General features: G+C 44.5%; 1 protein-coding gene across 1 annotated transcript in view; it reads left to right on the top strand.

Moving 5' to 3' along the window:
• LOC133511065 (uncharacterized) overlaps positions 1 to 26,282 on the top strand; it is a 69,137-nt gene that overhangs the window by 19,806 nt on the left and 23,049 nt on the right. Inside the window, exons 3-4 of the mRNA XM_061839655.1 lie at positions 6,609 to 6,806; positions 16,066 to 16,224. Coding sequence (XP_061695639.1) covers positions 6,609 to 6,806; positions 16,066 to 16,224 — 357 coding nt within the window. The remainder of the gene's footprint in view (positions 1 to 6,608; positions 6,807 to 16,065; positions 16,225 to 26,282) is intronic.

Raw genomic sequence — 26,282 nt, 5'->3', positions numbered from 1 at the left:
GAGAATCCATCGCTCTTCAGTAGGCGCCTGCCAATATGGAAGAGTCCATAGAACTGAACCATCTCTGCCTGTCACTCAAAGAACGGCAACGACACTTGCTGGAGGGACGCTACTGTGGGGGGTCGGGCCACACCATCGCTCGCTGCCCAGTCAAGCCAGTGGGACCGGCACTCAGAATGTCCACGACAGTGAGAATTAACCACATCTTGAACTGTCCCGCTCAAGCGCTCCTTTGTGTACCCTTAAGTTCAGGTGGACAGTCCCACACGGCTTTCATCGATTCAGGCTCAGACGCCAACCTCGTTAATTCTCGTTTTATTAGCAGTATGGGTCTAGAGACCTTCAAAGTACACTGCCCCCGTAATGCAATGCGGCAAATGGCACATTCCTCTGCAAAATAACCCGCTGCACTCAGACGCTCACCATGATATTTCCGGATTTGCATTCAAAACGTCTAAGCTTTCATGTTTTTGAGACCCAGAGCAGTGACATTATCTTGGGAAGTCCATGGCTGAGGCTGCATAACCCCCATATGGACTGGTCGACCAGACAAATTAAGTCTTGGGGTGGGGTTGGGAGGGCGAAATGCCCCTTTATTTGCCTCTCATCCCAGAGGAAGGAGGGCAAGTGTTTTCCAAAATTAATTTCCACAGCCTTTGAGCTCCTGAAGGGAGCCAAAATCTTTACCAAGTTGAACTTGAGATGTGCCTACGACCTAGTGCGGATAAGAGAAGGAAACGAGTGGAAGACCTCAATCAACACGCCCACTGGGCATTACGAATAATTTGTGATGCCCTTTGGACTCACTAACGGGCCAGAGGTTTTCCATAACTTTGTCAACGATGTGCTATGTGAAATCCTCAACAGGCATCTTCTTCTTTTCCTTTCTGCTTGTCCCATTTGGGGTCGCCACAGCTTGTCATCTTTTTCCATCTTAGCCAATCTCCTGCATCTTCCTCTCGAACCCCAACTGCCCTCATGTCTTCCCTCACCACATCCATCAACCTTCTCTTTGGTCTTCCTCTTACTCTTTTGCCTGGCAGCTCCATCCTCAGCACCATTCTACCAATACACTCACTCTCTTGCCTCTGAACATGTCCAAACCATCAAAGTCTGTTCTCCCGAATCCTGTCTCCAAAACATCCAACTTTGGCTGGCCCTCTAATGAGCTCATTTCTAATCTTATCCAACCTGCTCACTCCGAGCGAGAACGTCAACATCTTCATTTCTGCTACCTCCAGTTCTGCTTCCTGTTGTTTCTTCAGTGCCACCGTTTCTAATCCGTACATCATGGCCTCACCACTGTTTTACAAATATATTCTATTTTACTTTGGCTAATCTTCATTCCTCTCCTTTCCAGTGCATGTCTCCATCTTTCTACTTGTTCCTCCGCCTGCCTCCTGCTTACACTGCATATCACAATATCATCTGTGAACATCACGGTCCAAGGGAATTCCAGTCTATCCTCATCTGTCAGTCTATCCATTACCACTGCAAACAGAAAGGGGCTCAGAGCTGATTCCTGATGCAGTCCCACCTCCACCTTAAATTCTTCTGTCACACCTAAGGCATACCTCACCATTGTTCTGCTGCCATCATACATGTCCTGTACTATTCTAACATACTTCTCTGCCACACCAGAGTTACGCATGCAGTACCACAGTTCCTCTCTTGGTATTCTTTCATAGGCTTTTTCTAGCTCCACAAAGACACAATGTAGCTCCTTCTGTCCTTCTCTGTATTTTCCATGCGCATCCTCAAGGCAAATAATGCACCTGTGGTACTACTTCTAGGCATGAAACCATACTGTTGCTAGCAGATACTTACTCCTGCCTCCTGAGTCTTGCCTCCACTACTCTTTCCCATAACTTCATTGTGTAGCTCATCATCTTTATTCGTCTATAATTACCACAGCTGTGGACATCGCCTTTGTTCTTAAAAATGGGAACTAGTACACTTTTCCTCCATTCGTCAGGCACATTTTTGGTCGCTAGTATTCTATTGAATAAGTTGGTTAAAAACAGCCATCTCTCCAAATTGCTTATGCGTATGTCATCAGGACCAACTGCCTTTCCATTTTTCATCCTTTGTAGTGCCTTTCTAACTCCCCCCCTTACTAATCATTGCCACTTCTTGGTCCTTCACACTTGCCTCTTCAACACTTCCTTCTCTCTCATTTTCTTCATTCATCAACTTCTCAAAGTATTCTTTCCATCTATTTAGCACACTACTGGCACCAGTCAACACATTTCCATCTCTATCCTTAATCACCCTTAGCTGCTGCATATCCTTCCCATCTCTATCCCTCTGTCTGGCCAACCTGTAGAGATCCTTTTCTTCTTCTTTCATGTCCAACCTGGTGTAAATGTCTTCATATGCCTCTTGTCTAGCCTTTGTCGCCTCTACCTTTTCCCTACGTCGCATCTTGATGTACTCCTTTCGCCTCTCCTCAGTCCTCTCAGTGTCCCACTTCTTCTTCGCTAATCTCTTTCCATCCTGATCTTTTCTCCAGATGAAGCAACCCATGTTGAGAACGTCTGAGCGGTTCTCCAGCAGCCGCGGCATCACAGTCTGTATGTCAAAGCAGAGATATGCGAGCTCCTCCAAACCTCAGTGTTATTTTTGGGGTTCGTCTTGGCGGAAGACGAGGTCTGCATGGCCCCCCGCAAAGTGGAAGCCGTTCTCTGTTGCCCAACGCTGAGCTCTCGTAAGGAGGTTCAGAGATTTATCGGGTTCGTGAACTTTTATAGAAAATTCATTTGGAACTTTAGTGCTGTCATGACACCGTTTGTTCACTGTTCATTCGAGTGGAACCCAAGTTGCCAGGCGGTCTTCCATAAACTCTCGGCCAGCTTTGCCTCCACTCCTATCCTCATCTTTCCGGAACCCGACTGGCAATTCATTGTGGAGGTGGATGCGTCAGATTCAGGTATAGGAGCGGTACAATCACAGAGTCTGAACGATGAGAGGATACACCCTTGCGCCTTCCTATCCCAAAAAATTGACAGCTGCGGAGCATCATTACGATAGCGAAGACCGGGGTCTTTTAGCAGTCAAAATGGCGTTTACAGAATGGAGACACTGGTTGGAGGAGACTCAGGTTCCTTTCATGGTGTATACAGACCACAAAAATCTTGAATACCTGAAATCCGCCAAATGACTTAATGCCAGGCAAGCCAGATGGGCTCTTTTCTTCATGGGATTTCGCTTCTTGGTGTCCTATCGACTGGGATCAAAGAATGGCAAACCCAATGCATTGTTGCGAGTTCACAATAACGAGAAAATAGAATCTGAGCCAGCGGCCATCCTCCCCGAAGCATGTTTTGTATCATCATTTACCTGGGAAATAGAAACAGTGAAATACATACTTAGGGATTCTCGCAGACCGGAAGGATGCCCTGAAGGCAATCTGTTCGTCGTACCTCCGCTACAGGGTTGTGTAATTGACTGGGCCCACATCAACTGGACCGTATGTCACCCGGGCATAGCCAAGGTGCAGTCGTGCTAGAACAATGCTTTTGGTGGCCAAATAGTAAGAAAGACATCAGGGAGTACATCAATGCCTGTCCTACGTGCGCCGCAGATAAGCCCTACCGGCAGCGCCCCGCTAGGGAGTTACACTCACTATCCATGCCTCATTGTCCATGGTCGCATATCTTGTTAGACTTTGTGACAGGGCTACCGGTGTCACTGGGTCACACTGCAGTTCTTACGGCAGTTGACCGATTTTTAACTTTATCTCGCTACCAAAACTCCCATCCGCAAAACAGACAGCTGAGCTCATGATGAGCAACATATTCAGATTATATGGCCTGCCCACTGAAGTGGTGTCCGACAGGGGCGCCCAATTCATCTCCCGTTTCTGTAAAGAATTTTGGTCACTCATAAGGGCCACTGTGAGTCTTTCCTCGGGCCACCATCCAGAATCCAACGGCCAGACCGAATGTGTAAACCAGGACCTAGAAATAGGGCTCCGATGCCTCACTTCTCACAACCTAAGCTCATGGAGTCAACAGTTAAGTTGAGTCGAGTACTCACCCCCTCTGCATCCACCGGTATGACTGCCTTCCATGTTGTGCATGGCTATCCACCCTCTCTCTTCCCATCTATAGACTCCGACTCGTTGGTGCAATCAGCTTTGGCTGTGGTGAGACGCTGTAGACGGACCTGGGAGCGAGCCTGTAAGATGCTTCTGCACAAGGGATGCTCCTATTGTAAGAGGGTGATGGCTCTAAATTACAGAGTGGGTAAGCGTGACTGGCTGTCAGCGAAGGGTCTCCAACTCCGGGTGGAATAACGGAAGCTTGCTCCTAGGTTCGTCAAACCGTCCCCGATCGCGAAGGTTATCAACCGGATCATTATGAAGTTAAAACTCCTGAAATCGATGCGGATTCATGCGGCTGTTCACATCAGTCTGCTCAAGCCAGCTAGAGTGTCCTCGTTGGTCCCACCTTCGGGCCCCCTCCTCCTCTCTGCATGGTTGATGGGGGTCTTCTCTATGCTGTACGCCGGCTCCTGTCATTGTGCCATCAGGGAAGGGGAGTACAGTACCTAGTGGAGTGGGAAGGGTACGGAGGAGGAGTGGTCTTGGATCCTTTCCCGGTTTGTAGTCACCTCCTCCCTCATTAGGGACTTCAATGCATCGCACCCTGACGCTCCTGAGCCGTCCGAGTTGGCTTTTAGAGTGGGGGTGTACTGTCATGTGTGTGTCTATCCCCGATGCGGCGCGCACCTGCTCCAATCAGCGTATGTGCGCACCTGCATCTCGTCTTTGTAATTAAAGCTCACGTATACATATCGCCACGCGTGCGTTCTGGTTTTTGTCTGATCGTCGGACTCATGTCACGTTCCCGCAACCCTTCATCTACGTCCTTGCTATTCCGTGTACCGAGCCCTGCCTCGTTCTCAACCTTCCTCTTACGCCTGCTGATTCTGTTACTGCTGCCTCGTTGGACTGCCTGCCCGTGTACCAACTGTGGATTGAATAAAGACATCTCCCGAACTGTACCTGGTCTTGTGAGTTGTGCATTTTGGGTGCAGCCTCGTGTTCTGGTCAAGACAACTACCGCGTCATAATAATTAAATAAAGTACGTATAGTAATATATAGTAAGTCAGTAAGTCACTGTTGACAATCCCCCCCCCCCCCCACACTGCCCACCGATGTCTGGGAACCCCTGACATATTTACTTCGCCCGGCATGGGTCTTCCTGAGTATGCTACATACACATGACTTGTAAAAGAGTTAGGAAATCGAACAATTATGGGCCAGTCATTTTTATCATTTCATCTAGTCCCTCTTCCGATGAGGAGTCCGGTGCCAGTGAACACATATCATCATCAAATATGACTCGAAATGATAGGGTAAAATGGTCCCAGTCGCTTCACCCGCTTCTAAGACGTTCTTGTCCTCAAAAAACATCAGAAATATCCAAATATCACTCTTGTTCATTTGTCATTGGATTGTGCCAGTGTGCAATCTGACGCCTGCACATGACTTCACAGACAATATGGCCACCACTAGGATATCGAGTTGTACTTTCGCAACTTTGCGCTTTTATACAATGCTTCCAGTTCACTTTTTTCATCTCACATGATCATCAAAGTGATTAATCTTATACATACGTAGTTTTGATAACAATACCTATTTTAAAATTGATATTTTGGTGTCAGAGGCACTTTAATGATTACGTGGTAAAAACAATAAAGTTTATATGTTTGACCATTAAATATCTTGTCTTTGTAGTGTTTGCAATTATATATAGGTTGAACATGATTGGCAAATCATTGTATTGTGTTTTTATTTATGTTCAATACAATGTCCCAAATTCAGTGGAATTGGTCAAATTCAAACCTATGGACAATTTAGAGTCTTTAATCAACATACCACACGTGTTTTCGGGATTTGGGAGGAAACTGGAGTACCTGGAAAAAGCCCACACAGGCACAGAGAACATGCAAACTCCACACAGGCGGGGCTGGGATTTGAACTCCAGTCCTCAGAACTGTGAGGCAGATGTGCTGAATAGTCGTCCACCATGTCACCTAAATTTTGATATCTAATAGAAAATACATTTTGTCTTTAAAAAAAAAGTACTTTAATATTTTTTCTGAAACAATGACTTTTTGGTGGATAACTGCAAGTAATTCAAATACCCATACCCAAGTAAAATTCATTGATTTTGAAAAGGAAAATCAGTGGGCCATGTCTTTACCATTGTTGATCAGATCACAGTCTATGAAAATGACCCATTAATTCAATCCATTAATTCACAGCAGGCTCATGGAGACAGACAATAGTTGCACTCACAATCACTCATTTAGAGTCTCGAATTAATGTCTATGGGCTGTGGGAAGAAACCGGAGTGCCCAGAGAAAAACAACACAGGCACGGGGAGAACATGCAAACCTCCCACAGGTGGGGCTGGGATTTGAACCCTAGTCCTCAAAACTGTGAACTCAGAACGTTGTAACCAGTTGCGGCATCGTGACACCCTTGTTTTTACTACTTGTTCATTATTTTCCCTCAGCCTCAGAGGGTTTATTATAAACTATATGCAATAGGTTTTTAATGAACAAAAAGATGACTCTCAATCTTTGTCCTTTCCAGATCCTGTCTCTGCAGGCTGAAGAGGTTAAAAGAGAGAGCCAGGTTGAAGAGTATGAGCGAGAGCTTGCCAGAGCCAGATGGAGGCTGAGGAAGCTCAAAGAGGAGGTGAAACAGGCGAAGAGGAAGATGGAGGAGGCTGGAGAGAGGAACTGTCCCCTCCAGGATTCTATTAAACAGTCCTATGAAGAAATCTTGCAGGTATGAGAAAAAGTCGATGACAGCTAGGATTGACTCCAGCACTCCCGTGACCCTCGTGAGGATAAGCGGCTAAGAAAATGGATGGATGCATGACAGAAAGTGTTCCTTTTGTTTATATTGTACTGATTTGTGGTATGTACTGTATGTGTATCCTAACTTCTAAGACCAGAAAAACTAATGTGGTTGCAACCAAAATTTATAAATGACACAATGAAACTTACTGCTACACACAAAAACCTTGATATGCGTCACCAAGTTATCAAATTCCTGAGTAAAGATGACTTATTCTTGTTTTTTTCCTTAATGTCACATAATAAAATCATAAAAATAAACAGTTGCTAAAACGAGCATAAGTACAATAAAGATCAATGTTTCCCTGAAATTATAAACACTAACTTTTAAATAATGTTCTGGATGCCAATTATGGCTAGCTACACAGATAAATTGAATAGTTTGAAATTCCTTCCAAAGATCCATTTTCTGAGGAGTTTATCCTGAAAAGGGTTGCAGGTGTGCTGGGGCCTGTCCCAGCTATCATCGTGCAGGAGGCGGGGCACACCCTGAACTCCTTGCCAGCCAATCGCAGGGCACATCAAGACAGACAGCAGTCACACTCACAATCACACCTAGGGGTAATTTGGAGTCTCCAATAAATGCAAGTTTTGGGGAAGTGGGAGGAAACCAGTGTACCCAGAGAAAACCCATGTAGGCATGGGGAGAACAAACAAACTCCACGAAGGCTGGACTGGGATTTGAACCCCGGTCCTCAGAACTGTGAGGCAAACAAACACCTTAACCAGTGCTCCACCGTAGTGCCTTTAAATTCAACTAGAACAAAATATTTTATTGCAACAATTGTATTTTTGTGGTGAAATCTGACATTACGGACTATTTTCATCTATACAAAAAGAGGTTGCGATGAAACATGGAGTTCAGAGGTGAAGCCGCTGTCAAAGCCATGCTATTTGTTGAAATGCCATTATACACAGTTGAAAAACATCTAAAGAGTGATCTGATAAAATAATATACTTGTCATGTAGGTTTGGCTAGAATCGCGTTTCCGCTGAGAGTTCCCAACTTTGAACAACAAAAACAACAGACCAACTAATAAGTGTTTAGAGATATAAAATAAAACGCCCACACAGGACACCGCTTCAGAAATGAATTAGTACATCACTCCATGTCACTTCAGAGCGTGTTTATTATTGTTGGTAAATATATGTAATATAAGATCAACTTTATTATTCCCATAATGGAAAATTTTCAATTGTTTTAGCAGCAGTTATGTAGGAAATATAAAAATGGAATAACAATAACATGCAAGAGAAAGCGTAATTACATATTGGATCTTTTTCTCAAGTGTATTTTTATACGTACATGAAGTACATTGTGTCATGATCCAGCGACTTGGGGGCGGTCCCAAATGCAGGAGTTCCAGGCAATGACATAATATTCAAAGTGGCTTTATTCCAGAAACAGGTCGATACCAATAGGCAGTCCAAAACAAGGCAGAGGGACAGAAACGCTAGGCTCGGTGAGATTAAAAAAAAGCATGAAACAATGTCCGATGACGATGCAAAATACGAAATGTGGCAAGACGTGCTCAAACTAAAGGGCAGAATCGCTGTGACAAAGGCTTACTCTATACTAAACTTGCAACTTACGCACAGTGGCGGAGTAACCCAGGATGTGGTGACAAATTCCAAGCCAAAATGCCTCGGCAATTAGAGTGCCGAATGCGAACCAGCTGTGACAGGTCTCAGAGGTGGCACCGCCCAGAGCAGTACCTGGCCTTGCTCATGACACATTGCACAAAATGGAAACCAAAACGATTATCCATCCATCTATCTATCCTTTTTCTTCACTGCTTATCCTCACGAGGGTCGCGGGGAGTGCTGAAGCCTATCCCAGCTGTCACCGGGTAGGAGGCGGGGTACATCCTAAACTGGTTGCCAGCCAATCGCAGGCCACATAGAGACAAAGAGCCGCACCCACAATCACACCTAGGGGCAATTTAGAGTGTCCAATTCATGTTGCATGTTTTTGGAATGTGGGAGGAAACCGGAGTGCCCGTAGGAAACCCACCCAGGCACGGGGAGAACATGCAAACTCCACACAGGCGGGTCTGGGATTGAACCCAGGACCTCAGAACTGTGAGGCCAACGCTTTACCAGCTGCTGCACCGTGCCGCCATCAAAACAATTATCCATACAAAAAATATCCAATCAATATCAATATTAGCAATGTTTTTTTGTTTCTTTGCAATAATTTCTTCTTTCCCGTCCCCATGATTGAGCGCTATCTGTACCAAACTTTGCATTTTATTCAATAAAGTGGAAACAGCCACCCTTGTGCATGAATTCAAGAATAATGTAATCATTTCAGAGGATGAAGTGCGCATACATTTTTTTTTTAATTGAGAAGTGGTAAGCAGAAAATGTATAGAAGAATTTTGTGTGGTGTTACCATTGTCCTTCATCCATCTATTATCCAAGCTTCTTATTCTTACAAGGGTCATAAGAGTGTTAGAGCTTATCCCAGATATCTGTTCTATCCTTGTTCATTTTGTCATTATTTTTTTCTTATATTGACTGCACTTTCAAAATCAGAGGTGGGGCCAGGAATGAGCCCTGGTCCTCAGAACTACGATGGCATCATGCTGCACTATGTATAACATTGATGATGAGATACATCATGATGAATTATTAATCATTCTCAAAAGAAAAAACTGAAGGCTGATACATTTTATGAGTTAAATACAGTTAGTTGTTGTTTTTTTTGTTCTCCTGAACTGAAATACAAAAGCGAGGATGCACTTAATGAATTTCATTGCAATTTTAATGGGATCTAAGGGAATCCACCACAAAAAAGCAATGCTAGACAATAAACAATACAAAGGAGGACAGACGAACATTGGATTAGGAAATTGAGTTATGATGTGAAAGGGGGTCAATAAGCACGGAACGACAAGGCAGGGACCGGGAATCACTGTTGACATTAATTTAACCCAAATGTCCACCAATCTGTACTTTTAGTAGACTGCAAAATTGGATTTACGAGTGTTGGCAATGATCGAGGCAGGCGGGTTGAGCTTCTGGGTTCGCCCAGAGAACAGGTGTTCCCTAGAGGTTTGGTGCAAATGTGTCCTGTCCGCTTCTGTCATAATCAGTAGCATGCAAGTTCTTAAAGGATGGCTTTGAGGTAGTGCAAGGATGCTTTGCCCTTGAGGCTGCTCTCTGACAGGTCTGCGTCACCTTGGTGTCTGGTGTCTTCTGGTCTGTTTTGGTGAGAAGTTTCAGCTGGGTCGAAGGAAGCAGCGGCACGAGCGATGACAAAGCCAAGGGAGAAACGAAGATCAAAATGCCAGAACATACCAGAGCAGAGACAATGCGAGACTGGAGCCTTTTTATGCCTGGAAAGGAACAGATTGGGGTTGTCACAACCCAATAAGACTGTTTTTGACCATATGACTACATCCGCGGCACCTGCCCGTGTTGGATGGGTTTACTCCACTGACGCGCTGTTCACTCTCATGCTTTTGCATATAGACCGGAGTTACACAAATGTTCGTACGACTAAAAGTGACCCATGATGGCTAAAAAGACTTTGGAAAGTTATTGGTGCTCATTCGATGTTTCAAGAAACCGTTACAAGATGTGTGCTTTGATCGACAATCTCGACCCATATGACTTGGAGAAACACAAATGGAGCACACAACTGTGGGCATCGGTAACCTATCCAGACTTCGTCCACTATCTTCTCATCTCGACAAGAGCTTATACCGTGGACCAAAGGTCCATTACAAAGGACTGGAGGCCTACAACCAATTCATCAATGGCTGGGTTCGTCATGCGGTGGTATCCAATGTAAGCAACCTGAGTTTCCACACTGCTCAGGTTAGTATACTGCACAATGGAATTTTAATATGTACCGCATGATTATAGTCAGCGTTGTTTTAAATTATGTTGATTATATCAATGAAAGAGCTGTAGATTATTATTTTCGTTTTTGTTACCGAGAGGGAGAGAGAGAGAGAGGTTCGACCGGGACGAGTCCCAAGTGAAGCCTGCACTTTTACTCCACTTCCATGGCTACATTTTTAACTCAACTCACGAAACAGCGAGCAGTGCGGTAACTCGTTTTTTTCAAACTTATTATGATAAAACAGAAAGTACAGATTTTGGAAACACACATTGCGTTCACACACACACGAGTATTGTGTTTGGCTGCTAGATCGCTTCTGCTAATACGAGACAGCCACAGTTGTCGCCGTTTGGTTGATAACTGCTCCGTTTTCACGCACTGGTTCTTGATCACAGCTAGCTGTCGAAAGAAAGATGCTTTACAACACCCGTTTGAGCAACCGATAACATAACAGTGCGCCCCTATTCATACGTATTTCTGAAATGATTAGTTACGTGTGTTTACGCAAATTCACCAAACCTAGATGGCGCCCATGTTCTAAATTGGAAGGTGTGATGTCAGTCGAAAACTGTCAATTGTTCCTCTGTGTTACAACCTTGTGAAACCAAACAGGACGCTAGACCCCACCTCCTTGACATTACTTTCATTTTAGTATTAATTTGGGGTTTAAACCAGTGGATATATTAAGTATCGGTTATTAAATTTCAGATGAGACAATTTTTCCTTACAACATTGGCTAATCCCACGATCATCTCTAACTCCCGCGATGACTGGTCACGTTCTTTAATTGTATACTGATACGAGTATCTCACTGCTTGAAATGGCATTCGCATGTTTTTTTCTTTCTTTTGGTTGGTGTAGTTGACAACGGATTCAACATCAGACATTCACATATGCAGCAATCCAGTCACAAGTGGAGTTCATTTCAGTGATTTTAAAATTATATTCCCACCAAATCCATCCAGTATTATGGAGAAGGACCAGGTCTGCAGTGGAGTTTGAGTCTGCTTTGCCTTGCAGTGGGAATATCGGCAAAGTTCACTGGTGTGCAGGGCGTTATCCTCCTACCACGTATTTTTTACACACAAATATATTTGTGGATCTTAAAGGTCAAGTGTCATGAAGTGGATGATTTTTAGTATGTTATTAATGAAAAAACGTCAGCCAATATGACCCCATGTGTTTTTTCACCACAAAACATGATTTTGATGTATATAGCTTTTTGTAACTCCCGCCATGAAAATTGGATTTGTTTTCGAGAAGAAGCAGGAACTCATGTAAAGGACAGTGGCGCTCCCAAGTGGACTCCTTTTTTTCCATTAGTTTTACCTCCGGGAAGGTAGCTCGTTGTTCCTTCGTGTTAGCCAAAATGCCGGCTCATTGCATTGCTGGACATTGCTTGAACACTCGGGAAAATGGAATTACCCTTCATAACTTTGAAAGAGACCCGGTTCGTTGTGAAAAATGGATTGCACGGGTGCATAGGATGGAGAGCTTCTTGGTTTCCAAATCACCGATAGGTGTGTAAATCAGCTACTAAAAAAAATAATAGTTTGGGGCGGACGACGTGTTCTCTTTTCTCTTTCTTTTCTCTTTTCTCGTTTTTGGAATATGAGGAGGACCTTGATTTGTATGACCGGCTGCCTGAGTACAACTCCGATGATTTTGATTATGAATCTCTTTGCCCGGTCTTTCATCCCAGTCAGTTTGTTTCACCTCCCCGTGTTTCCAGCACCCGAGCGTCTTCGCCCGGTAGGTCAGAGTACACTATCCCGTTTTATGAACCCGCTTGGCCATCTGTCCCGGAGGTGGCGACCACCTTCTCACGTTGCTGTCCAAGAGGAGCTGGCACTGACACCGCCTTCTCACGTTCCTGTCCAAGAGGAGGTGTCACTGATGCCGCCTTTTCACGTTCCTGTCCAAGTGGAGGTGGCACTGACGCCGCCTTCTCACGTTCCTTTCCAGGAGGAGGTGGCACTGACGCCGCCTTCTTACGTTCCCGTCCAGGAGGAGGAGGTGGTGGGGATGATGTCGCCGCCGCCTTCTCACGTTCCCGTCCAGGAGGAGGTCGCGATGTCACTGGCGCCTTCTCACGTCCTGTCCAGGGGGTGGCGACGGTTCCCCAGCCGCCTCACGTTCCTGTCAAGGAGTACCAGCAGCAACCGGTCCGCGGCCGTCCCATGCCCCTGTCTCGACGGCGACAGGAGCTGGGGAGTTCTGTGGAGCCACCCCGGAGCTGGAGAGACTTATCGATGGCTGTGATGGTGGCGGTCATGGCTCTGGTCCTTCTCTCCATCATCCTCTTCGCTCCTGAGTGCTCCCAGCCGCTTCAGGACCTGGCCTCGTTGGTGACCAATCCACAGCTGCCTCCTGACCAAGCCTCATTGGCAACCAGTCCCTGGTCGTCTTGTAACCACGGCATGGGAGGTTCTCATCCGGAGCAGTTGCCTGCCTCGGTCTGGTTCCTGCTTCGCCGTTTGGTTCCTCACAGAGATCGTCCGCCCGAATCGCCCTGTGGAGACCCTGGTGCTTGGCGTCCGGGTCGTCCTCCTGACCTGTCCACCCAGACGCCTTGCGTTTGGTGGCCTGGATGGCCTTGCATTTGGGTCCTACCTCCATTTCGATGGGCCGTGACAAATTCCACTAACCATTCTTGGAGGAAGACGAATGATGAGTTCCATCCCAGGACCACCATCCCTGCTGTGAAGCATGGGGGTGGTAGCATCATGCTTTGGGGGTGTTTTTCTGCACATGGGACAGGACTGCTGCACTGTATTAAGGAGAGGATGACCGGAGCCATGTATTGTGAGTTTTTGGGTAACAACCTCTTTCACTTGGTCAGAGCATTGAAGATGGGTCGTGGCTGGGTGTTTCAACTTCACAATGACCCGAAGCACACTGCCAGTAAAACCAAGGAGTGGCTCCGTAAGAAGCATATCAAGGTTCTAGCCAGTCTCCAGACCTAAACCCAATAGAAAATCTTTGGAGGGAGCTGACACTCCATGTTTCTCAGCGACAGCCCAGAAACCTGTCTGATCTAGAGAAGATCTGTGTGGAGGAGTGGTCCAAAATCCCTCCTGCAGTGTGTGCAAACCTGGTGAACAACTAGGAAACGTTTGACCTCTGTAATTGAAAACAAAGGCTACTGTACCAAATATTAACATTGGTTTTCTCAAGTGTTCAAATACCCATTTGTTGCTGTATCACACAAATAAATCTTTAAAAAAAATATTGTAATTTCTGGATTTTTCTTTTTAGATTATCTCTCTCACAGTGGACATGCACTTAAGATGAAAATTTCAGACCCCTCCATGATTTCTAAGTGGGAGAACTTGCAATATAGCAGGGTGTTCAAATACTTATTTTCTTCACTGTATTTCACGCAAGGATATGTACACGTCATTAAGATTTTGGACAGAGCATGTTACAGCGAAACATTGGCAATCGATGCAAAAAGTTTGACACCTCACAAACTTCATATTGAAATCCAACAGGATAAAATTGTGGAATTGTACTGCGCATGTAAAACAGGGTGAGTACTTTTTAATTGGAAATATCACGAGTAATATCATTGTAGTCTTTATAAGTGAGTGGATGTATTCATTTGAGTTGGCTCGTAATGGAACCCAGTTTTCTGTCTAAAAGTTCGATGTTTTACAAATAGGCAAATGGACATTTCTCTTGCATGACATCGCACATTTACGTATAACGAACCTGACTTATTGGCATAAAGCATTACACACTTCATTCAGCCGGTCAATGATACACTAACAAAGTGGAAGTTGTTCTCCTGTAATGTATAAAGCACTGATAATAAATCAAACTAAGAAAAGATACTTCTCCCTCACTTACCTTCAAACATACAGCCTTGTGTTTGTTATTGTCCACACTAAATTGTACGGGCGTTCTTTCACGAGCCTTAATCCATCGTAGACACTTCCTCAACTGTGTTTTAGGCTTTGGAAAATGAATATAGCTTTCATCAGAATTGCACGTTCTCCAAGCGCATCTAAGAACCATTTTGTTCGTAACATTAACTTTTCCAACTGCAAGCGACCGATAACCAGCATTGATTGTGAGAGATGATGACAAGAGAGGCAGGTCAAGCTCGGGGTCAAGACAATGCGGCTAGCTGATATTATTGTACAAGTGATTGAAGGTCGGAAAGGTCCACTGGGGTATTTTCTCTTAATCCCCAGCCTTTGGCTGGCCTTTTCCCCCGCCTTGGAGAGATCTCTGACTGCCTGCCAATGGGCCTACCATCAGACTCCCATCTCTCTGAGTAACCTGGATGTTTAGGAGGCTATAAACCCCCTGCAGCTTACTTCTACCGAGGAGAAAAAGACTGTGCATTACTATATGTTTAAGAGTTTAAAAAGTTAAGAGTGACGAAAGTTCCAGTAAAGGTTAATAACAGTGTGGAGAGGTTTAATGAGATTTTAGGCAGGTTCATACAGCTTTGAAATATATATGTTTAAATAAATACAAAATATTCAACTGGGCAGCACGGTGGAAAAGACTGGTTACCGTGTCTGCCTCATAGTTCTGGGGACCGGGGTTCAAATCCCAACCCCAGCTGTGCAGAGTTTGGATGTTTTCCCTGTGCCTGTGTGGCTTTTCTCTGAGCCTTCCCGTTTCCTCCCACATCCTGAAAAACATGAATTTATTGGAGACTCTAAATTGCCCTTATATGTAATTGTGCGTGCGAATGGTTGTTTGTTTTAATGTAATCTGCAATTTTCTGGTAACCACTTCAAGGTATAGCTCATGCCCGAAGATAACTGGAATATGCTCCGGCACTCCCGTGACCTTTGTGAGGATAAGTGGCTCAGAAAATTGATGGATGGATGGATGGATGGAGGACAACTGGTTAACACACCTGCTTCACAATTCTGAAGACTAGGTTTCAATTCCTAGCTGCGTGTTTGTAATTGGAATGTTCGTTCCGTGCCTGTGCGGGTTTTCTCTGGGGACTCGGGTTTACTCCCACATCCCAAACACATGTGGTAGGTTGACTGCAAATTTTTATTTGTATGTGTTCTGCGATTGACTTGGAACCAATAAGGTTTAACCCACCTCCTGCCCAAAGATAGCTCGTGTAGAGAATAAGCGAAAAAGGATGCCTTTGTGGACAGAATAGTCCTTATTTTACAAAGTTTTACATTTTAAAATATACATGATTGCTGCTTTTCGGATTTCACCTATTGGGGTATGGTCCGGAACTTAATCGGATTTCAACAAATGATTTCTGTACTGTATTTATGTTGGGAACTGTTATGTTTTTAGTTATTAACATTGTTCAACACAAAAACTGTCATTGGTGTCCTCTTCACAGGAAGAGCACACACTGTGTTCTATGTCAGGTGGTGCAGTTACTCCAGAGAGCCAGCTCGATGGCTCAACCTCCCCTACAGACACAACTGAGGATGAAACACTTCCAATGAGACCATGGGGGAGGAGCCAATCGCTGCCTGCATATGCTGACCTTATAATGGTAAATCGCTTGAGTGATTGAGAGTTATGAAAATTTGATGGAAATATCATTATAAAGTTATGTTATGTCATGTTGATTACAGGAATTGCATCAAAATAAAAATCTTGAATATCAATTTCAAAAATTCACTATGACATTAAAATTATGCAAAAGTGAATTCATTGGTAGAGCACCACTCCAGCCATGTTTAAAGCCTTATTTCACCTTTAAGCAGGTGAGCGTTAATTGATCTCTGAGTTTTCTGGCCCTCAGACCAGACTTTGGTGGGTTCAACCAATTTTGTGACATCCCAACTGTCCTGGTTTCCTCAGATAGGAAAGATGTAAAACATTTTCATCACAGATTACTTCTTTCTACTTTCGGACAAGGAACAGCTGCTGTAGAGGCTTAGACCAGCTGCAGGCACTTCTATGTCCTTAAGAGGAGATTAGTCTCAGTTTTGTATTAATTATAGCTGTTGGAATGTTTTTTTTCCCCCCGGCATATCCATATGACATGAAATGCTGTGAAAAGTATTAACCCACTTCTGAAATTCTTGTGTTTTGGCACAATTTCCCAACTTTTAGATCATCAAACAAATGTAAATATCAGACAAATATAACCCAAATGAAGTTAAAATTTGACATGGTTATTGCATTTGTTAAGGTAAAAATAAAAACGCTTGGCTCTGTGTGGACAAGTAATTACCCAACTTGTTAAATCATGGACTAATTGTTGCTAATCACAATATTTGTTTAATTCTAACTGACCACACCGAAGCCTGATTATCTCCAGACCTATTTAATCCAAGCAAAGCAAAGTAAATTTATTTGTTTACCACATTCCATGCACAGGGTAACTCATGTGTTTTACATGATTAAAAGCATTGAAATGCAAAGAAATAAAGCATTCAAAAGGGGAAACAGTTAAATTAAAACAGCGCACAGTGCAAGAAATATAATAGAAATACACTAAAGCACATGAGACAAAAAGAGTTTTTAACCTGAATTTAAAAACATTCACACTTGGGGCTAACGTCAACTCTGTTGGCAATGTATTCCATTTGTGTGAGAAAGTATTAATGGGCCCCTTTGGTCAAAAAACCTCTTGGGACACGTGCCAGCTGACGTCACATTCATTGACTATAAAAGGAGTTGCATCTGGTGAAACAAAATGACACTGCATCCGTTCAAAACAAAATAACACGTCATGAAAACAAAATGTTGTAAAAGGAGTGGCATCCGGTGAAAACAAGGTCTTCTCATGTTTCCTGGCATTGGTGGGGGATTACATCATATTCTGGGATGTCTGAATGAACAAAGGAGTTGTCATATAGTCAAGAAAAAAACAGATCATTTGCAGTCATGCCTGTGAATAGGTTGCTTTCTGGCTCTGTCCCATCTCAATGGGGTTGTAAGGGCATCCCAAGGGCTTCGCTGAGGTGTTACAGGCGTCTTGCCCAGAGGTCACATAGGAATGGCAGAGAAAAGGACAGAAAAACTGGTTAAGTTTGTGTGTTTTTCGGGCGTCTCGGGACTCCAATACACAAGAGAGGACTTGCTAACCATCAGAGAGTCTTCTCTGGGGATTTTTTTGACAAGTCTCGACAATTCACTGAATCTTTTTCCAAAGTTACTCGTCGGCGCGCTCTTCAAAGCGTCGCGTCGATGACGACGGAGAGGGACGCAGGCCGGTACACAAGTTCGGCTGTGAAAGAGAGAACATCAATTAGCGCCAATACACTCTTCACATTCATCGTGGGACCACGTCGCTGAGCTAACATGAAAATCGAAAGGCGGTGGAATATGCTTTTATTTCAATGAGAAATGGTCCACGGGCGTTACACAGCCCAGCACACACTGTAGCCCGCTTTTAGAGTCGTTAAGAGTTTTTAAACTGTAACCTGTTTTATTCGCCACGTGAGTTTGTATCGTCCATTCTAGTCTGTTTACATTCCGCCTCAGGCCAGCATGAACGCAGCGTTGCTAACACTCGCCAAGCAGGTAAATGAGATCGAGAAAAAACACCCAGATTCACCGCTTATTATCCTAGGAGATTTTAAAACAGCTAAACTTAGCCACAAATTCCCTCAATATATGCAGGATGTGAAATGTCTGATGAGGGCAAATAAGACTCTAGACCACTGTTACACTTCCATTAAAAATGCATATTATGCAATCCCCTGCGCACCCATTGGCTCCTCTGATCATTGCTTCCTGTACTTAATACCTACATACAGGCAAGTACATAAGTGTGTGAAGCCTTTGATAAAATCAATTAAAAATTGACCAATGAGGCAAAATTACAACTTCAAAACTGCTTCGATTGCACACACTGGAGTGTCTTTGAAAATTATTCATGGATATTGTTACCGCGTATGTCAGTTTCTGTGAGGAGGTGTGTGTACCAACAAAAACTTCAAAAGTTCAATATCAAGTCATGTTTTTTAGCCAGATTTGGGCAACTCCGCCAGGCTAAAGAGGTTGCACATCGTAGCGGGGACAGAGCCCTCTACAATCGCACTAGAAACCAGCTGACTAAAGAAATTACCATTGCAAAGAGGGGCTCTGTAGTTAAACTGGAAAAACATCTTGGTGCTAATGACTCCAAATCATTTTGGCACGGAATGCAATCGCTCACTAATTACAAGTTCCCCCAGTAGAAAACAAAAGTGGGCTAGCTGACAACCTAAATAGCTGCAGATTCAAAATAGACACTTCCACACCACGCACCCACCAAGCCGTCTCAATCTCAGAGGACCTGAAGTGGGAGACGAACATCAACTCCATCCTCAAAAAGCCAAGCAAAGGATGTACTTTTAGCGGCTTCTGAGGAAGCACGGCCTGTTACAAGAACTGTTGAGACAGTTCTACACAGCAGTCCTCCATACGTCCATCACAGTCTGGCTTGGGGCTGCCACAAAAAAAGAACAAATTTCGACTGCAACGGACAATCAAAACCACTGAACGGATTGGCGGCACCACTCTACCCATAATTGCAGACTTGCATGCAACACGAACTCAGATTAGAGCGGGCAGGATGCTTTCAGACCCCCCACATCCTGGCCACCAGCTGTTCCAACATTGGGAAAGCCCTACAGATCAATGCAAGTCGAAACTGGTAGTCATTCGAACATTTTTTTTTTCCTCTGGCAATTAAGTCCTTAGATTTTTATCAGCGAACCTACTGTTTTCTGCCTGGTGCCAGTGTTGGTACACACCCTCATATCCTGCTGGTCTAAACAGAGTTCGTATTAGTAATATATTTTGCAGTCAATCGCATGATTCATCACTTTAAACTGCTTCCTCTGCACAATTGTCATTGCACTGGTCTATAACAGGAACTGCGAACACATAAAGGCACTCTGTACAAGCTTAACACACTATGGGACGTTGACACACTCTTATCTCCTCCCTGTTCTAAATGAAGAAGACTGTACATCTTGCACATCTGTGACTTATAAGGAATAGTACCTATAAACAGAAATATCTCTTGTTCTTTGTTCTTGTTGCTTTGTTGTTTTTTGTTCTGGGAAAAATACCTTGTCTTTTTACACATTTGGCCAATAAAGATGATTCTGATTCTGAATGGACATACTCATGTGGCTTGAAGAGTTGGCAGCAGTGAATGAGGATACTTATGTGCCTTCAGCAGGTGGTATTGGTTGTTTAGGAGGTTGGGGGGGGGGGTCTTTTCCAGAGGTCACACAGGAATGGCAGGCCTCCCGAAGACTTCCCTGTGGTCTTAGGGGGCCATATCCAGAGGTCACACTGGAATGGCAGAGAATGGGCACACTTATGTGGCTTCAATAGGTGAACTTGGGTGTCTGAGAGGTTGGTGGGTCTTGTCCAGAGGTCACACAGCATCGTCAGAGAATGGAGGTACTTACATATGTGGATTCAGCACATTACATCGAGTGTCTGAGAGGTTAGAAGATCTGAAAAAAAAATGGTATTTAGCCAAGACAATATCTTTTCTCTGAACAACGGGGCTGTATGAAAGTCTTGTAAGTCCATGAGTCTTGTACTTATTCCCAACTATCGAAATCATGTTAGTTTTACATTTCTAGAGGGTTCCCAAGGGAGAGATGGGAAATTTGTGTCAATACATGTCATATACGTTAGTATAAGTTGCCTTCATTGTCGAAAATTAACACCCAAATACCAAGAATTTTTTTTAACCCTGAACACAAAACCAGCCATCTCAGTAATATTCCCTTACAGGTTCTGCATGTCAAATGTACATGCCGTGTAAACTTCCCTGGGGATGCCTTTTGAGAGACATTTCATGACATGTTCTTGAGGATGAAAATATAGATAGTTCAGATGATTATAAAGATGTTTTATTTTTTGATATAATAAGATTCAAAAGACTACAGTATCTCATAGTCTAATTTGCATCAGGTATTTAGAATAGGGCCAGTGCTGTTGCAACTTGTTTTCATGAAGGCCATATTTCAGCCTGCTATGTTTAAGCATGCTATATACAGTATACACACATTGGATCCCAATTTTCTACCCCCCTTACATTCTCATTAACGCAAGTTCTACATTTAAAAGTAAAGAGTATATAAAGAGAGATGGAAATTAATAGTTCAGGAGAAAGCTATGAGCAATGCTAACATGTACTCACCCCACTCAAGAGCCTTTCTCCTGCATCTGCCTCTCTGACACCAACTGCCCTCATGTCTTCCCTCACCACATCTTTCAAAGTTCTCTTTGGTCTTCCCCTACTTTTCCATCCCTTCTCATCGTCCTTCTACCAATATACTCACTTTTCCTCTTCCAGTTGTGCCCAAACCCTCCAAGTCTCCTCTCTAACATTTGTCTCCAAAACACCTAATGTGAGAGCATGACAATGTTTGACCAAATGTGTTGATCGAGTGATTTCCGAAAGTGCCCTATATGATGAGAAAATTAAGTTTGTGAGTCACCAAGGCATATTTTGACATCACATTTCATTAAAACGTTATTCACTTGGACACAATACCTGTAGTAAATTTACATGCCATCACTTTTTTTTTCATTCACTACATAAGAGTAGATCAGTGTTCAGTTTGAATTAATATCCATGGCATGTGTTTAAAGCCTCACTGTGTTTCTGGTCTACATGCAAATCTAATTACTCATTAAGATTAAAATCTCAACTTCGAAAAATTATTCATAAGAGCACACTTACCTCGATCTTGATAGTAAAGTGAACGTGTGCCTGAGTGGGTGTACTTGAGTGTGTGCACAGGGTGGGGATGTGTCAATTCTCATGTTTTTATCAGGTTAATACTTGGTTTTATTAATCTCGGTTTTTTTCCATCCATTGAAACACATCCTTAACATCTGACTGTAAAAGTTTCAAAAACTGATGACAAGATGAACAACTTCGAACATACACACCCGAAACAATCTTCACAACAGTATTTCAATATTTCAAACTGTACTACTGATATTTTTTTTTAAATGAACTAAAATAATTCTAATTTGAATTTATAATTATGTGTTGCTAGCAATAGAAATGGACAAATCACAATACAACACAGGCAAATGTGACTAGTGACCCTGAAGCCAAACAAACTGACACACTGGGACAGTTGCGATTGAGAAGATGCTGTGCCACCTGCTATGGGAGATGAACAACAGAGATTTTCAGATTTTTCTGACGCCCTTTCTGACACAGAAGCGCTTTTTGAAGAAGAAAACATCCACAATCGAGTGAAGTGACCGGGGGTAATATTACCCTATCATTTCAAGCCATTATTTAAGTGTTATGCTGATAACTTCTAATTAACAGACTCCCCGACAAATGGACGAGGAACCCGACAAAATATTCAAAATGACAGGCCTATAATTGTTGATTTCCTAACTCTTTTACAAGTCTTGTGAATGTAGCGTACTCAGGAGGACCCATGCCGGGTGAAGTAAGAATGTCAGGGGTGCCCAGACACCAGTGGCCAGTCGGGGGTAGAGCTCCTTTCACCTCCCCGCCAGCGGTGTGACTACACAGGCCAGCAAGCCTCCTGGATCGAACAACCTCCACATCGAGGCTAACGCCGGTGAACAACAACAACGCTGGCGGACAACAATAATGCTGGCAAAAAACAACAATGCTGGCGAACAACAACAACGCCGGCCCACGCACATCGACACATTTAGCACCCCTTACTTATGTACTTTATGAAGTTATGACGTGGATCTTTTGTTATGTTATTACGTCGTCAAACATGGACGTAGCTTTTTATGATTTCTGCTTTCGGAGCTGAACCCGCGAGTAGTCGACTTATTGGGCTTGGAAACATTTAGGACACAGCGACTCCGGCACGCTTATGAGGCGAATGGCAAGTTTTTGTGCCATATAACCCACCGTACACAGAGTATGGACATGACATTCCTTGACGCGCACGCCGAACACCTGAGCTTCCATGTCTTCGACTCCCAGAATAGTGACATCATTCTGGGGGGCCCCTGGCTCAAAAAGCATACACCACTCATTGACTGGCCCTCCGGCCAAATCAAATCATGGAGCTTAAAATGTGGCGTTGCGGGCTTCGCTCCCACTGAGAAGGGGCACCCGCCGGTCGCTGCCGGCACCTCACCCCCGCGTGGGAGACATTTTATTCTGTTACAGGCCCGGAACACCAAGCCGTGAGGGACTTTGTGGAGGAGTCGCAGGTGGCGGGCCTTATCCGACCCTCATCTTCACCTGCTGGAGCCGGCTTCTTCTTTGTTAATAAAAAATACACAACCCTGTACCCCTGCATCAACTACGGGGGCCTAAATGACATCACTGTTAAGAACAGGTATCCCTTCCCCTAATTGCCACGGACTTCGAGCAGCTGCAAGGGGCTCAGATTTTCACCAAATTGGATTTACGTAACTCATACCAACTGGTACGCATTAGTGAGGGGGATGAGTGGAAAACTGCCTTCAATACGCCCACAGGTCACTACGAATACCTGGTGATACCGTTTGGGCATCACTCCTGCAGTGTTACAGAATGTCATTAACGATGTTCTGCGTGAAATGCTGAATAAACATGTTTTTGTCTATCTTGACTATATTCTGATTTTCTCTCCAAACAAGGATTCCCATGTCAGGGACGTCTGGCCTGTGCTATAGCGACGTTTATGTCAAAGCAGAGAAATGCGAATTTCACCGGCCTTCCGTCACGTTCCTAGGTTTCATTATAGTGGAAGGGGAAATCCGCATGGACCCAACAAGATCAAATCCATTCTTCAATGGCCCACATCCACTCCGAGGAGGTTCAAAGGTTCATCGGATTCCCTAACTTTTATCGTAAGTTCATCAGAAACTTCAGCTCCATAGGTGCCCCCTTACATCCGCTCACCTCTCCCCACAACTCTTGAGTGGAATGCAGCCTGCCAGACGGCCTTCAGCAAACTCAAGGCCAGCTTCACATCAGCCCCAGTCCTCATCTTCACTGGAGAGACAGTTGGTCGTTAAAGTGGACGCGTCAAATTCTGGGATTGGGGTGGTCCTCTCCCAGTGGATGTCAGGGATGGGAGACTACACCCATACGCCTTCGTATGCTCGCAGTCAAGGTCGCTACAGAGGAATGCAGAGCACCTGGAGGCGGCAGCTCTGCTTGGTGGAATACGCTCACAACTCTCTTCCCTCGGCATCGACAGGTATGGCCCCCTTCCATGTTGTCCATGGCTACCCCACTTCCCTCTTTCCCGTCTGTAGGTGCTGAGTGCCTGGTACGTCTGCATTGGCTGTAGTAATACGTTGCAAGCAGACCTGGGAGCTGGCCAGGAGGATGCTGCTGTCGATGGGATGCAGCTACAAGGCTGCGGCGGACCACAAAAGGAGGAAGGCACCGACCTATAAAGTGGGCCAGCATGTCTGGCTGTCGGAGGAAGGCCTCCCACTCTGGATGGAGTCCCGCAAGCTGTCTCCCAGATTCGTTGGTCCATTCCCCATCGCTAAAGTGATTAACCCGGTTGCGGTTTCTCTCAAGTTCCCCAGAACAATGCATGTCACCCGATGTTCCATGAGAGCCTGCTCAAGCCGGCTCGGCCATTCCCGTTGGTCCCTCCGGCCGAGCTCCCTCTGCCCCCCAGCATGGTTGATGTAGGCCTAGTCTACTCTGTGCGCCGGCTCCTCCTATCCAGTTTTAGGTGGACTGGGAGGGTTTTGGTCAAGAAGAACGTTCATGGATCCCGTCCTGGTTCGTGGTCATTCCCACTTCATCATGGACTTTCACACCTCCTACCCTGAGGTGCCCGGGCCATCTGGGGCCAGCCGTTAAGTGGGGGGTATTTTCATGGTCCTGCCGGTTTTTGTCCTGGCTGTACCGGTCCCCGACACAGCACACACCGGCAGCAATCAGTGAGGGGCACACCGGCGCCCCGTTTTCCATAATTACGAAGGATACAAATAGGACTCCTCGTACGGACTGTCCTTTCCCAGATCATAGCCTCATGCCTCGTTTCCGCACTCTCTTGATTCCGGTTCTGATCTCCAAAGTATCGACCCCTGCCTACCCACTGACTAGCCTCTCATGCCTGATAACCTTGTTACTGCTGCTTCCGTGGACTGCCTGTTTGATCCCCGACACTGGACTGAAGAAAAACGTTTCCTGAACCGCCTCTACGTCTCCTGAGTTGTGCATTTGGGTCCAACTCCGTGTTCTGCTCGTGACAGTTGGGGGTCGTCACTGCACATCAACTTCTTCTATGTAAGCCTATATCCTGCATCTTCTTCTCAAATACCCTCTTTCCTCATGTCTTCCCTCACAATATACATCATCCTTCTACTTGGGCTTCCTCTTGCTCTTTTGCCTGGCAGCTCCATCCTCAGTACCCCTCTACCAATATGCTCACTCTCTTGCCTTTGGACATGTCCAAACCATCTAACTCTGCTCTCTCTACCTTTGTCTCCAAAACATCTAACTTTGGCCTCCTTAATGAGCTCTTATCTGATCCTTTCCAACCTGCTTACTCCTCGAGAAAACATTAACATCTTCATTTCTGCCACTGCCAGCTCTCCATCCTGTTGTCTCTTCAGTGGCACAGTCGCTAATCTGTACATTATGGCCTGTTTTAGAAAATTTTGCCCTTCATCCTAGCAGAGACTTTTCTGTCACATAACACACCAGACACCGTCCGCCAGTTGTTCAACCTGCTTGGACCCGTTTCTTCACTTCCTCAACACACTGAGCATTGCTCTGGATTGTGGACCCCAAGTATTTGAAGTCATCCACCCTCACTATTTCTTCTGCCTGGAGCTTTACTCTTCCCCCTACAGCCCTTTCATTCACGCACATATATTCTGTTTTACATCGGCTAATCTTCATTCCTCACCTTTCCAGTGCATGCCTCCAGCTTTCTAACTATTCCTCTACCTGATCACTGCTTTAAACTGCAGATCATCATAGGAGACCTCATAACATTTACCTTAAAGCTATTTGCTAGCGTCATTCAGCTTTCAACATGCATTGCTAGAGATATTCTGCGAGCAAAAATTCAGTTTCCCACCAACAAAAAAAAACGTGGATATCATTGTGGGTTGCAAAAAAAAAAAAAAAAGAAACAAAGTTGGATGCGACATTTCAAATTTACAGTTCATAGTTGGCTTGGTTTGGTTAGCAATGTATTTTTTTTTTTGTTTGTTTGTTAAAAGTTTAATTGTAAATTTGCAAAAACACAATAATTCTGAAAAATGTTTTGATGGGAATGTAAATGCTGTAATCTGAATCTTTGAATGAGGGATGTAACTTTAATGGATGACACTGATCTTACCACAGTGCATACGTCTGATGTTGCTCACAGTGGTAATGGGGGCGCTCAGGGCCTTAGTGTGTTTGCTCAGACATGGAAAATAAATAAGAGGAAAGGTTGCTTCTGAGTATCCCAGACGGAGAGAGAGTTGTGATTGGTGCAGATTGAAATGGACATGGTGGTGAAGGAAATATGGGCGATGAAGAAGTGACGGGTAAGTACAGCAGCTGACAGATGAGGTTCGACTGGAATCCCCTTTTGGAACTACAATTTGATGATGTAATTTCCATTTATCCTCCACAGGAATGTGGGGCGACCTATACTTCCTCATCAAAACACCATCCTG

The sequence above is a fragment of the Syngnathoides biaculeatus genome, chromosome 13, assembly GCF_019802595.1.
Source record: "Syngnathoides biaculeatus isolate LvHL_M chromosome 13, ASM1980259v1, whole genome shotgun sequence".
NCBI lineage: Eukaryota > Metazoa > Chordata > Actinopteri > Syngnathiformes > Syngnathidae > Syngnathoides > Syngnathoides biaculeatus.
The sequence above is the reverse complement of the archived record's forward strand: the minus strand, read 5'-3'. Positions and strand labels throughout refer to the sequence as shown.